The sequence below is a fragment of the Schistocerca cancellata genome, chromosome 4 (assembly GCF_023864275.1).
Source record: "Schistocerca cancellata isolate TAMUIC-IGC-003103 chromosome 4, iqSchCanc2.1, whole genome shotgun sequence".
NCBI classification, from domain to species: domain Eukaryota; kingdom Metazoa; phylum Arthropoda; class Insecta; order Orthoptera; family Acrididae; genus Schistocerca; species Schistocerca cancellata.
The window spans coordinates 872,689,827-872,703,784 of record NC_064629.1 but is presented as its reverse complement, the minus strand read 5'-3'; the positions used below and the strand labels follow the sequence as shown (position 1 = coordinate 872,703,784).

At 46.9% G+C, this 13,958-nt stretch overlaps 1 protein-coding gene across 1 annotated transcript in view; it reads right to left on the bottom strand.

Annotated features, from left to right (window-relative positions):
* The window catches only part of LOC126184483 (dynein axonemal heavy chain 5), a 976,026-nt gene that overhangs the window by 99,228 nt on the left and 862,840 nt on the right, over window positions 1–13,958 (bottom strand). Inside the window, exons 65-66 of the mRNA XM_049926874.1 lie at window positions 10,113–10,281; window positions 6,825–6,977 (exon numbers count right to left, since the gene is read on the bottom strand). Of these exons, the coding sequence (XP_049782831.1) occupies window positions 6,825–6,977; window positions 10,113–10,281 (322 nt within the window). The remainder of the gene's footprint in view (window positions 1–6,824; window positions 6,978–10,112; window positions 10,282–13,958) is intronic.

Sequence of the window (13,958 nt, the reverse complement as noted above, 5' to 3'; positions counted from 1 at the left end):
CAGCGCCTCTGCATCGGAGTTCGTCCCCACTGGATATTGTTCTTCGTAGTAATACCGCTATGTATATTACTTTATTATGTTATGTATACATCAATTGTTTTTATTTTATTTTTATTTGTTTAAACTGATTAGATTAGGTTCCTGATGACTCCTCTTACTATAGGATTTTTATTATGGACACTCGAATTTACGCTTTAATTACGAGCGAACCGATAAACGTATCGCAAAATGTGATACACCAATATTTTCCTTGTTTTATTCTGCGTAAGGCTATATGCAGCACTTTCGTTTTACAGTCAAATTTATATTTTTTTTTCTTATTCTGGTACGGATTTTGCGATTTTAGGCGTCTTTGGAAGGAAACGTTCACTTTTTAAAATATATGGCTTGCGATGTATTTGTATGAGGTTAATGAAATTTTAATACATTATAGCCAAATATATTGTTAATGTAAATCTCAAGTTACAACATTTTCCGATCACCCAAAAAACCACGATAGTGCAAAATAAATCAATAATCAAAAACTTTGTCATATCGTGGAAATTTCAATAAACAATACAAAATTCTTACTCATTATCTGTGTTACTTCAAAATAGGATCAAATAAGATCAAAATACAGGTATAGTACTGGAATAAACCAAGTTTAAAGGGCAATGTGCCTTCCATTTATTTTCTATTGTAAATGAGTGGTGAGTCATGAAAAAGAGCTAATTCATTTCAGGGAGTGAACAGTTCTGATCCAATCTCTGAAAAGAACAGTTTTGCCCATCTCTATCCATCTCATCACAGCCACACGGAAACAGAGAATGGAGGCAACGTAGAATCACAAGTACAGCAGATAATCAAAGCACGCGTGATTCCTTTGTTGGAAAGGATAAGGTTAGCAAATGGATGAAAAACTGTCGTAGTTCAAAGTTAGTACTTGAAGTGTAGAACTTTTAATTCACCTCCCTGGTGCGAAAGCTGTCTCAAAAGATGAAAAAACTGCTACTGTCTCTTTCCTGATATTCACAAATTACGTAATCATTAGAACGATTACATCGCGCAATCATTTACATAAAGCACACAGCATCAAATTTCACAAGAGACATTGATGTCAAATCAACTGATGAGGAGGAAATCAAATCCCTTCTTGGACTGTTGATACTGGCAAGGCGTTATCGAGCAGAACCCAGAAACGGAAAGAATTATAGGACAGAAACGGTTTCGAAATTGCAATATTTCACGCAACAGTGAGTTGGCGCCGGTTTAGTTTCTTGTTCTGCTGTTTGAGATTCGATGATATTCGAAACAGACCACAGCGTAAAGAGCTTTATTGCCTAGCTGGATTCAGAGAAGTGTTTGAGTTATTTCTGTCGAACTGTGACAATAATTATACTGTGTCAGAATCTACGACGGCGATGAGCTACTGGTTGCATGAAGTAGCAAATGCTGTTTTCGTCAGCACATACCAAGCAAGCCAGCAAAGTATGGATTAAAGATTTTCACCTTGTACGATACAAGAACATGGTATACTTTGGGGATGGTAAACAACCAGAGGATCCCTCTGCATTCTCAGACGCATCTAAGGAGATGGTAAATATACTTGTACGACTTCTCGAATGGACAGGACGAAATGTCATACTAGGCAACTGGTTTCGTTCCATCTTACTGGCTGAAGAACTCCTGAAGAAGAAATCGAGAGCAGTAGAAAATCTTAGAATGAATAAGAGAGAGTAACCTCCAGAGTTTGTTTGCATGAGTGGTCGTGAACTAAGAAGCAGCTTTGTTGGATTCAGAAAGGATAGTACCATAGATTCATAGGAGCGTATGTACTACTTATTCAAACTCAAGGAAAACCAGACGCTGCCCACTTGCCCTGTTTTTTTTTCGAATGATTGACATAGCTGGCATTAACGCCTTTGTCATATATGCAAGTAACAACAGTGAGAAGATTTCACGAAGAATATTATTACATGAAGTCGAAAAAGCATTAGTAATACAAGAGAGCAGCCACTCACTCCAGGCCTAAACATGTTAGAGAGAAAGCTGCTAAAATGACGGGTATTGGAGACAGAAACAATGTAGTACCTTCTGAACGTAGGATTTACACTGAAGAGCCAAAGAAACTGGTACACTTGCCTAATACACTCCTGGAAATTGAAATAAGAACACCGTGAATTCATTGTCCCAGGAAGGGGAAACTTTATTGACACATTCCTGGGGTCAGATACATCACATGATCACACTGACAGAACCACAGGCATATAGACACAGGCAACAGAGCATGCACAATGTCGGCACTAGTACAGTGTATATCCACCTTTCGCAGCAATGCAGGCTGCTATTCTCCCATGGAGACGATCCTAGAGATGCTGGATGTAGTCCTGTGGAACGGCTTGCCATGCCATTTCCACCTGGCGCCTCAGTTAGACCAGCGTTCGTGCTGGACGTGCAGACCGCGTGAGACGACGCTTCATCCAGTCCCAAACATGCTCAATGGGGGACAGATCGGGAGATCTTGCTGGCCAGGGTAGTTGACTTACACCTTCTAGAGCACGTTGGGTGGCACGGGATACATGCGGACGTGCATTGTCCTGTTGGAACAGCAAGTTCCCTTGCCGGTCTAGGAATGGTAGAACGATGGGTTCGATGACGGTTTGGATGTACCGTGCACTATTCAGTGTCCCCTCGACGATCACCAGTGGTGTTCGGCCAGTGTAGGAGATCGCTCCCCACACCATGATGCCGGGTGTTGGCCCTGTGTGCCTCGGTCGTATGCAGTCCTGATTGTGGCGCTCACCTGCACGGCGCCAAACACGCATACGACCATCATTGGCACCAAGGCAGAAGCGACTCTCATCGCTGAAGACGACACGTCTCCATTCGTCCCTCCATTCACGCCTGTCGCGACACCACTGGAGGCGGGCTGCACGATGTTGGGGCGTGAGCGGAAGACGGCCTAACGGTGTGCGGGACCGTAGCCCAGCTTCATGGAGACGGTTGCGAATGGTCCTCGCCGATACCCCAGGAGCAACAGTGTCCCTAATTTGCTGGGAAGTGGCGGTGCGGTCCCCTACGGCACTGCGTAGGATCCTACGGTCTTGGCGTGCATCCGTGCGTCGCTGCGGTCCGGTCCCAGGTCGACGGGCACGTGCACCTTCCGCCGACCACTGGCGACAACATCGATGTACTGTGGAGACCTCACGCCCCACGTGTTGAGCAATTCGGCGGTACGTCCACCCGGCCTCCCGCATGCCCACTATACGCCCTCGCTCAAAGTCCGTCAACTGCACATACGGTTCACGTCCACGCTGTCGCGGCATGCTACCAGTGTTAAAGACTGCGATGGAGCTCCGTATGCCACGGCAAACTGGCTGACACTGACGGCGGCGGTGCACAAATGCTGCGCAGCTAGCGCCATTCGACGGCCAACACCGCGGTTCCTGGTGTGTCCGCTGTGCCGTGCGTGTGATCATTGCTTGTACAGCCCTCTCGCAGTGTCCGGAGCAAGTATGGTGGGTCTGACACACCGGTGTCAATGTGTTCTTTTTTCCATTTCCAGGAGTGTATGTGTAGAGCCACCACGAGCACGCAGAAGTGCCGCAACATGACATGGCATGCACTCGACTAATGTCTGTAGTAGTGCTGGAGGGAATTGACACCATGAATCCTGCAGGGCTGTCCATAAATCTGTAAGAGTACGAGGGGGTGGAGATCTCTTCTGAACAGCTCGTTGCAAGACATCCCAGATATACTCAATAATGTTCATGTCTGGGGAGTATGGTAGCCAGAGGAAGAGTGTTCCTAGAGCCACTCTGTAGCAATTCTGAACGTGTGAGGTGTCGCATTGTCCTGCTGGAATTGCCAGAGTCCGTCGGAATACACAATGGACATGAATGGATGCAGGTGATCAGACAGGATGCTTACGTACGTGTCACCTATCAGAGTCGTATCTAGACGTATCAGAAGTCCCATATCACTCCAACTACACACGCCCCACACCATTACAGAACCTACACTAGCTTGAACAGTCCTTGGATTCATGAGGTTGTCTCCATACCCGTACACGTCCATCCGCTCGAAACAATTTGAAACGAGACTCGTCTGACCAGGCAACATGGTTCCAGTCACCTACAGTCCAATGTCGGTGTTGACGGGCACAGGCGGTGCGAAAAGCTTTGTGTCGTGCAGTCATCAAGGGTACACGAGTGAGCTCTTGGCTCCAAAAGCCCATATCGATGATGTTTCGCTGAATGGTTCGCACACTGACACTTGCTGCTGGTCCAGCATTGAAATCTGCAGCAATGTGCGAAGGGTTGTACTTCTGTGACGTTGAACGATTCTCTTCAGTCGTGGTTGGTCCCGTTCTTGCAGGATGTTTTTTCTGCCGCAGCGACGTCGGAGATTTGATGTTTTACCGGATGCCTGATATCCACGGCACACTCGTCAAATGATCGTACGGGAAAATCCCCAATTAATCGCTATCTCGGAGATTTTGTGTCCCATCGCTCGTGCCCAAACTACGTATAATAGGACGTTCAAACTCACTTAAATCTTGATAGCCTGCCATTATAGCAGCAGTAACCGATCTTACAACTGCGCCAGACACTTGTTGTCTTATATACACGTTGCTGAACACAGAGCCGAATTCTGCCTGCTTACGTATGTCTGTATTTGAATATGCATGCCTATACCAGTTTCCTTGGCGATCAATGTGTAAGAAATATGTATCTTCTGTGTAATACAGAAACTTCTGATGATGGTCAACGCCCGAAACTAGTCCAGTGAAATACAAGACTCCCATAAAGCAGCTTTTGTCGAACAGTTGATTAATAAGATGACATATTCACAACATTTAGTTTTAATTTATCAAATAGACAGAGGAAGAGTGTTCCTGGAGCCACTCTGTAGCAATTCTGAACGTGGGAGATGTCGCATTGTCCTGCTGGAATTGCCAGAGTCCGTCGGAATAGACAATGGACATGAATGGATGCAGGTGATCAGACAGGATGCTTACGTACGTGACACCTGTCAGAGTCGTATCTAGACGTATGAGGGGTCCCATATCACTCCAACTGCACACGGCCCACACCATTACAGAACCTACACCTGCTTGAACAGTCCTTGGATTCATGAGGTTAGTTATAGGCTACAATCCGACCTTTATCAAAGTCGGAAACTTGATGGTACGCATTTCTCCTCCTTCCACGAGGTATCACAACAACGTTTCACCAGACAACGCCGGTCAACTGCTGTTTGTGTATGAGAAATCGGTGGGAAACTTTCCTCATGTCAGCACGTTGTAGGTGTCGCCACCGGCGCCAACCTTGTGTGAATGCTCTGAAAAGCTAATCATTTGCATGTCACAGCATCTTCTTCCTGTCGGTTAACTTTCGCGTCTGTAGCACGTCATCTTCGTGGTGTAGCAATTTTAATGGCCAGTAGTGTATGTATCTATTGTGTAATACAGATACTTCAGATGATGGTCAACGCCCGAAACTAGTCCAGTGAAATACAAGACTCCCATAAAGCAGCTTTTGTCGAACAGTTGATTAATAAGATGACATATTCACAACATTTAGTTTTAATTTATCAAATAGACAAATAATTGCAAATATCCTCGTATTTCAAATACCATAACGTTCACTTGGGATTGTTGTTGTTGTTGTTGTTGTTGTGGTCTTCAGTCCTGAGACTGGTTTGATGCAGCTCTCCATGCTACTCTATCCTGTGCAAGCTTCTTCATCTCCCAGTACCTACTGCAACCTACATCCTTCTGAATCTGCTTAGTGTATTCATCTCTTGGTCTCCGTCTACGATTATTACCCTCCACGCTGCCCTCCAATACTAAATTGGTGATCCCTTGATGCCTCAGAACATGTCCTACCAACCGATCCCTTCTTCTGGTCAAGCTGTGCCACAAACTTCTCTTCTCCCCAATCCTATTCAATACTTCCTCATTAGTTATGTGATCTACCCATCTAATCTTCAGCATTCTTCTTCAGCACCACATTTCGAAAGCTTCTATTCTCTTCTTGTCCAAACTATTTATCGTCCATGTTTCACTTCCATACATGGCTACACTCCATACAAATACTTTCAGAAACGACTTCCTGACACTTAGATCTATACTCGATGTTAACAAATTCCTCTTCTTCAGAAACGCTTTCCTTGCCATTGCCAGTCTACATTTTATATCCTCTCCACTTCGACCATCATCAGTTATTTTGCTCCCCAAATAGCAAAACTCCTTTATTACTTTAAGTGTCTCATTTCCTAATCCAATTCCCTCAACATCACCCGACTTAATTCGACTACATTCCATTATCCTCGTTTTGCTTTTGTTGATGTTCATTTTATATCCTCCTTTCAAGACACTGTCCATTCCATTCAACTGCTCTTCGAAGTCGTTTGCTGTCTCTGACAGAATTACAATGTCATCGGCAAACCTCAAACTTTTTATTTCTTCTCCATGGATTTTAATACCTACTCCGAATTTTTCTTTTGTTTCCTTTACTGCTTGCTCAATATACAGATTGAATAACACTGAGGAGAGGCTACAACCGTGTCTTACTCCCTTCCCAACCACTGCTTCCCTTTCATGTCCCTCAACTCTTATATCTGCCATCTGGTTTCTGTACAAATTGTAAATAGCCTTTCGCTCCCTGTATTTAACCCCTGCCACCTTTAGAATTTGATAGAGAGTATTCCAGTCAACATTGTCAAAAGCTCTCTCACTTGGGATAGTGGATTAAAATCAGGTCTGTGTCTTATGGCTACGTTTTTGCGCTGGAAATTACACGCCCATCAGTAGTAAGAAAGAGCGCTAAGCAGGTACTGACGTATCTCCTTGGCTCTGGCGAGGCTGGTGATCTGCGGCGACGGATCCGAGCCTATGGAGAGGATGCAGACGAGCGGCGTCCGCGGCTCCGACTCGGACCACGTCAGCTCCAGGTCCAGGATGCTCGCCTCCCCGTACTCCGGCCCCAGCGACTCTGCACAGCACAAAAACCATCAGTGTACCACACTGACTAGCAAAGTCGTTGTCTTCTTTCTGTTGTGCGTGTGTCCAGCATCCCCGCAGTGTCAGCAAGGTTGTTAAAGGATTTGCCGTAGTTAATTTAACTGGTGGCCGGATGTCCTCCATGTCACCATCCCGTTACCCCCTCGGGATGGACTATGTGCATCCCAGCTGTCTGTATGTAGTGTTATTCGTGTGAAAGTGGGCGGAAGTTTTCTAAATACATTCCTGGAAATTGAAATAAGAACACCGTGAATTCATTGTCCCAGGAAGGGGAAACTTTATTGACACATTCCTGGGGTCAGATACATCACATGATCACACTGACAGAACCACAGGCACATAGACACAGGCAACAGAGCATGCACAATGTCGGCACTAGTACAGTGTATATCCACCTTTCGCAGCAATGCAGGCTGCTATTCTCCCATGGAGACGATCCTAGAGATGCTGGATGTAGTCCTGTGGAACGGCTTGCCATGCCATTTCCACCTGGCGCCTCAGTTGGACCAGCGTTCGTGCTGGACGTGCAGACCGCGTGAGACGACGCTTCATCCGGTCCCAAACATGCTCAATGGGGGACAGATCCGGAGATCTTGCTGGCCAGGGTAGTTGACTTACACCTTCTAGAGCACGTTGGGTGGCACGGGATACATGCATTGTCCTGTTGGAACAGCAAGTTCCCTTGCCGGTCTAGGAATGGTAGAACGATGGGTTCGATGACGGTTTGGATGTACCGTGCACTATTCAGTGTCCCCTCGACGATCACCAGTGCTGTACGGCCAGTGTAGGAGATCGCTCCCCACACCATGATGCCGGGTGTTGGCCCTGTGTGCCTCGGTCGTATGCAGTCCTGATTGTGGCGCTCACCTGCACGGCGCCAAACACGCATACGACCATCATTGGCACCAAGGCAGAAGCGACTCTCATCGCTGAAGACGACACGTCTCCATTCGTCCCTCCATTCACGCCTGTCGCGACACCACTGGAGGCGGGCTGCACGATGTTGGGGCGTGAGCGGAAGACGGCCTAACGGTGTGCGGGACCGTAGCCCAGCTTCATGGAGACGGTTGCGAATGGTCCTCGCCGATACCCCAGGAGCAACAGTGTCCCTAATTTGCTGGGAAGTGGCGGTGCGGTCCCCTACGGCACTGCGTAGGATCCTACGGTCTTGGCGTGCATCCGTGCGTCGCTGCGGTCCGGTCCCAGGTCGACGGGCACGTGCACCTTCCGCCGACCACTGGCGACAACATCGATGTACTGTGGAGACCTCACGCCCCACGTGTTGAGCAATTCGGCGGTACGTCCACCCGGCCTCCCGCATGCCCACTATACGCCCTCGCTCAAAGTCCGTCAACTGCACATACGGTTCACGTCCACGCTGTCGCGGCATGCTACCAGTGTTAAAGACTGCGATGGAGCTCCGTATGCCACGGCAAACTGGCTGACACTGACGGCGGCGGTGCACAAATGCTGCGCATCTAGCGCCATTCGACGGCCAACACCGCGGTTCCTGGTGTGTCCGCTGTGCCGTGCGTGTGATCATTGCTTGTACAGCCCTCTCGCAGTGTCCGGAGCAAGTATGGTGGGTCTGACACACCGGTGTCAATGTGTTCTTTTTTCCATTTCCAGGAGTGTATTTGCGGGTTGTTTAAATTGTGCGAGACTTGGGTATCAACCCGGCTGATGGAAAACTGACCGTCGTCTTTAATCCACCGGGCGGATTCTATCCGGGCCCGGCATTTCTCTACGTCCCGGAAGCGGCGCTATCCAGGCGGGTGCTGATAAGCAATGCGATCCTTCAAATGTCCCATAACCTCTTAGAAACTGTTCTTTTCCGAATTACTTCACCAGCTGTATTTTAAGTAGTTTTAGATCATATCAAGTACTTCTTACTCCACTCTGCTCCTGACTCTCCCCCCCCCCCCTCCCCCCTCTCTCTGTAAGTTATTCTTAAGACTCCGAAACATTGCCAACTCCTCATTGTCCCTTTTGTTTCGTGCAGACCCTGTTTCTCTTAACACGGTCTTCACTTGGTCATTACAGACTTAACAGATTTATTTTGGATTACCTAAACTAATAGTTCCTTAATCAAAATATCCACGGGTGTACTGCCGGTCTACAGTGTCCAACGGGCACAATATTTCGGCGATCATACATGTCGCCATCAGGTGAACTGACGGACTGAGCTCCTGTGAACGTGCCGGCACGGAGATCCGTACGCTATGGCTGCTCAGAGGGAATACCCTCCGCGGCCGGAGGGTATTTAAATCGGCCACCGCCGCGACCGAACCCAGTTCCCCCTGAGCAGCCATAGCGTACGGATCTCCGTGCCGGCACGTTCACAGGAGCTCAGTCCGTCAGTTCACCTGATGATGGCGACATGTATGATCGCCGAAATACTGTGCCCGTTGGACACTGTAGACCGGCAGTATTCCCGTGGATATTTTGATTATCAAATACGCCGGGAGAAACTCAAGAATCTAATAGTTCCTTGATGTCTTACTACGCAAATTATCGCGTGAAGTAAAATGTACTAACATTTTATCTACCAAAAGCGTGTTTCAATTCATGCCAGATAGCGAAGGCAAATTGTTAAGATGTCTATGAAATGCTTGTATTAGGTTGGTGAAATAAGTACATAGCATTTTCCCATAAGTTTAAAAAACACAACAGATGCACATAACAGATGCTTTAGTCATCGATAGCGTATGCTTGGATAGCACCATTGGTGAGAGCATTGTCAGCGAAGGGTAATGTTCTGCAACGTAGTTCCAAATCTGCCCACAATTTTAGTCTAGCAAATAGTTTCAGAGTAGTGTACACGCCACTGCAGAGTGAGAAATTCATTCAGGACACAACTTACAGGACATGACCTTTTCCCACGGGCGCTAGTCACCCAAGGAAGGTATGCAGAAGAATCTCTGCGGAGTCTGAAAAGTATGTTGGAGATATGAATACGCAAGGCAGGTGGTGACACGACGTTAAGGTAACTACCACGGAAAGACAACTGTCTGGGATTGTATCCCAGTCTCGCAGATGGTTTCACTGTGTCAGGAAGTTATACACATAATTACATAAAAAGTTATATAAGATGGAAAATACTTGCCCATGACGTATTTGCGAGCCTGAGAGAGCGTGCGATCTGGGCTCCAGGAGCGTATTAGCAGGAGCTTCCGGAAGACGTCCAGACTTCGTTGGTAGCCGCAGGGTATATCCTCCTCCTCTGGCTTCTCTTTCTCGTACCACACACGCCATTCACGTTCGTTTTCTTCTATCTGTAAACAGAAAAACGACTCTGTAATTCAGTACTAGAAATATCATTCTCGGACTTAGTAGCAATATTTGGTATATTTATTCCTATTACAAATGGATGGCCCAAAGTGACAACATATTAAGAATACCATGTATTCTGAAATACACTCCTGGAAATGGAAAAAAGAACACATTGACACCGGTGTGTCAGACCCACCATACTTGCTCCGGACACTGCGAGAGGGCTGTACAAGCAATGATCACACGCACGGCACAGCGGACACACCAGGAACCGCGGTGTTGGCCGTCGAATGGCGCTAGCTGCGCAGCATTTGTGCACCGCCGCCGTCAGTGTCAGCCAGTTTGCCGTGGCATACGGAGCTCCATCGCAGTCTTTAACACTGGTAGCATGCCGCGACAGCGTGGACGTGAACCGTATGTGCAGCTGACGGACTTTGAGCGAGGGCGTATAGTGGGCACGCGGGAGGCCGGGTGGACGTACCGCCGAATTGCTCAACACGTGGGGCGTGAGGTCTCCACAGTACATCGATGTTGTCGCCAGTGGTCGGCGGAAGGTGCACGTGCCCGTCGACCTGGGACCGGACCGCAGCGACGCACGGATGCACGCCAAGACCGTAGGATCCTACGCAGTGCCGTAGGGGACCGCACCGCCACTTCCCAGCAAATTAGGGACACTGTTGCTCCTGGGGTATCGGCGAGGATCATTCGCAACCGTCTCCATGAAGCTGGGCTACGGTCCCGCACACCGTTAGGCCGTCTTCCGCTCACGCCCCAACATCGTGCAGCCCGCCTCCAGTGGTGTCGCGACAGGCGTGAATGGAGGGACGAATGGAGACGTGTCGTCTTCAGCGATGAGAGTCGCTTCTACCTTGGTGCCAATGATGGTCGTATGCGTGTTTGGCGCCGTGCAGGTGAGCGCCACAATCAGGACTGCATACGACCGAGGCACACAGGGCCAACACCCGGCATCATGGTGTGGGAAGCGATCTCCTACACTGGCCGTACACCACTTGTGATCGTCGAGGGGACACTGAATAGTGCACGGTATATCCAAACCGTCATCGAACCCATCGTTCTACCATTCCTAGACCGGCAAGGGAACTTGCTGTTCCAACAGGACAATGCATGTATCCCGTGCCACCCAACGTGCTCTAGAAGGTGTAAGTCAACTACCCTGGCCAGCAAGATCTCCGGATCTGTCCCCCATTGAGCATGTTTGGGACTGGATGAAGCGTCGTCTCACGCGGTCTGCACGTCCAGCACGAACGCTGGTCCAACTGAGGCGCCAGGTGGAAATGGCATGGCAAGCCGTTCCACAGGACTACATCCAGCATCTCTAGGATCGTCTCCATGGGAGAATAGCAGCCTGCATTGCTGCGAAAGGTGGATATACACTGTACTAGTGCCGACATTGTGCATGCTCTGTTGCCTGTGTCTATGTGCCTGTGGTTCTGTCAGTGTGATCATGTGATGTATCTGACCCCAGGAACGTGTCAATAAAGTTTCCCCTTCCTGGGACAATGAATTCACGGTGTTCTTATTTCAATTTCCAGGAGTGTAGTAAGGCGATGAGGAAATACTGGAGAGAACTGCTTCTTTATTTTCAAAGTACTGTAATCAGTTTCTTTTACTGATTTATTGGCACAGATGATTACGTGCACGTTACAAATATCCTGTTATGTACGATAAATTTTGTATTAACGAATACTGTACGAGATTTTTCATTGCTACACAGTTCTTCAAGTGGCCGACGAAGATCCGATTTAGGATATTCCAGTGGATGGTTGGTGTGCAGTGTCTTTCTGAGATTCCGTGGAGAAATGTTTGAGGAAGGGCGGAAGATTTGTGTTTAACTTTCAGTCAACTAGGAGGCCCTTTAAAGACGAGCGCAAGTTGCTATTGGAAAGCACAGAGAGGGAAAGAACCCTAGTGGTGTTCGTCGTAAGAGACGAAGTGAAAAAGAAAACGTAAAACTAAAATATCGCTGGACGAGAATTTGATGCGACACCTCCGGAATACGAATCCAGTACGTTGACTACTGTGCCACATCACTTGGAGAGAGGTTGTGCAGATCACTTCATGGTAGTCTCTTAGAGAACCAGTAACGGAGAAAAGGCTTGATAGTTGTCCCCATCTTAGGACTGGTTACGCTTTGGACACCTTGGCAAATGCGAATTCCTCAAAATCTTACGTATGTGCTCTGACTATTATCAAATTCCTGTAGCTACGAAAGATTTGGAAAAGACAGCTTTCTTTGGCCCTCTGGGCATTACGAATAACTAAAGGTGCCATTTGGCCTCCAAACCGCCACTGCCACATTTCAAAGTCTTGCTGTTTTACCTTTACGATGTTTTATGCTGATCATATGCCTAGTTTACCAGGATGACATAACTGTCTTTCCAAGTATGATAAGAAAACATGCAGAGCGACTGTAAAACGTACAAACACGTGTTAGTGATGCAAATTTAAGTTTGAAATTAGATTTTTGAAATCACAAATGCACTATCTATGCCACATAATTGCGGCAGATGGTATAAGACCACGCCCATGATTAAAAGATGCAGAGAACGATTTTCCAGCGACAAAGAACGTTAAAGAATTGCAAACATTTCTCTGGTTAATAAGCTATTGTCGATGTTTCACGGAGAACTTTGCAGTCACTATGAAAACTCTCATAACAGTGGACCGCGAGAGTACTATGTCAAAACTGAAAGAAATTTTTACAAGTTCACATGTTTTGGCTTATCCCGATTTTGCACTACCTTTTATTTTGACGTGTGATGCTAGCAACATCACTGTCTGCTGCATTCTGATTTAAAAACGATAAAGAAAATCCACCTGGTTACGCATCACACCAGCTGGATCGAGCTGAGCCAAACTACAAGCACCACAGAAAAGGACCTTCTGGCACTTGTTTTTGGCACCTATTACTTTCGGTGGTACCCATATTCACAAAATGCAGATACCTTGAGCAGATAAAACGCAATAAATTTTATATTATTTTAATTTTACAAAGAAACCATTTTTTCGCCTATCTCATTTCCACTGATACAATAATAATTGACCGATTGACGCGAGAGTAGGCCTACCTGTCATCAGCAAAGCCGCTCTGACAATCAAATCACGCCTCTGGACCGCCTGAGCGTTTTGGAGCGACGACCAAGTAACATCTCTCTTCTTTTCAGAGCAGCCGACTACAGCAGACGCCAAATGGCTTAGTTTCATTAGCTCAGCATTTTCTCTTCTCCTCTGAGAGGGCTCTAGGGCAATTCTCACCATGTAATCCCAGTGATTTCTGTATGTTAATTACAGGCCCACACCATTTTCCAATCCTGACTACACCCCCAAGTGGTGTACGTGTGCTTCAAATCATTGCAAATCATGGGGAGAGACAAATCAGTAAGCTGACATATTAAGCATATTGTCATTCAGTAGTGTCACATGGAATAATGTTCTGTGGTGAATCGTCTTTAAGAAAGGAAGTCTTCATTGCTGAAAAATGTGCTTTATGAATAATATGCTGTGCTCACACAATGATCATCTAGTGAAACATCTGTTTAAGCAGTTGGACATTCTAACACATGCTTCACAGTACACTTATTCCCTCATTAAGTTTGTTCTAAATAATCCACTGTAGTTCAAAAGGAACAATGATGACGGTCTTTTCTCCACATTAAGT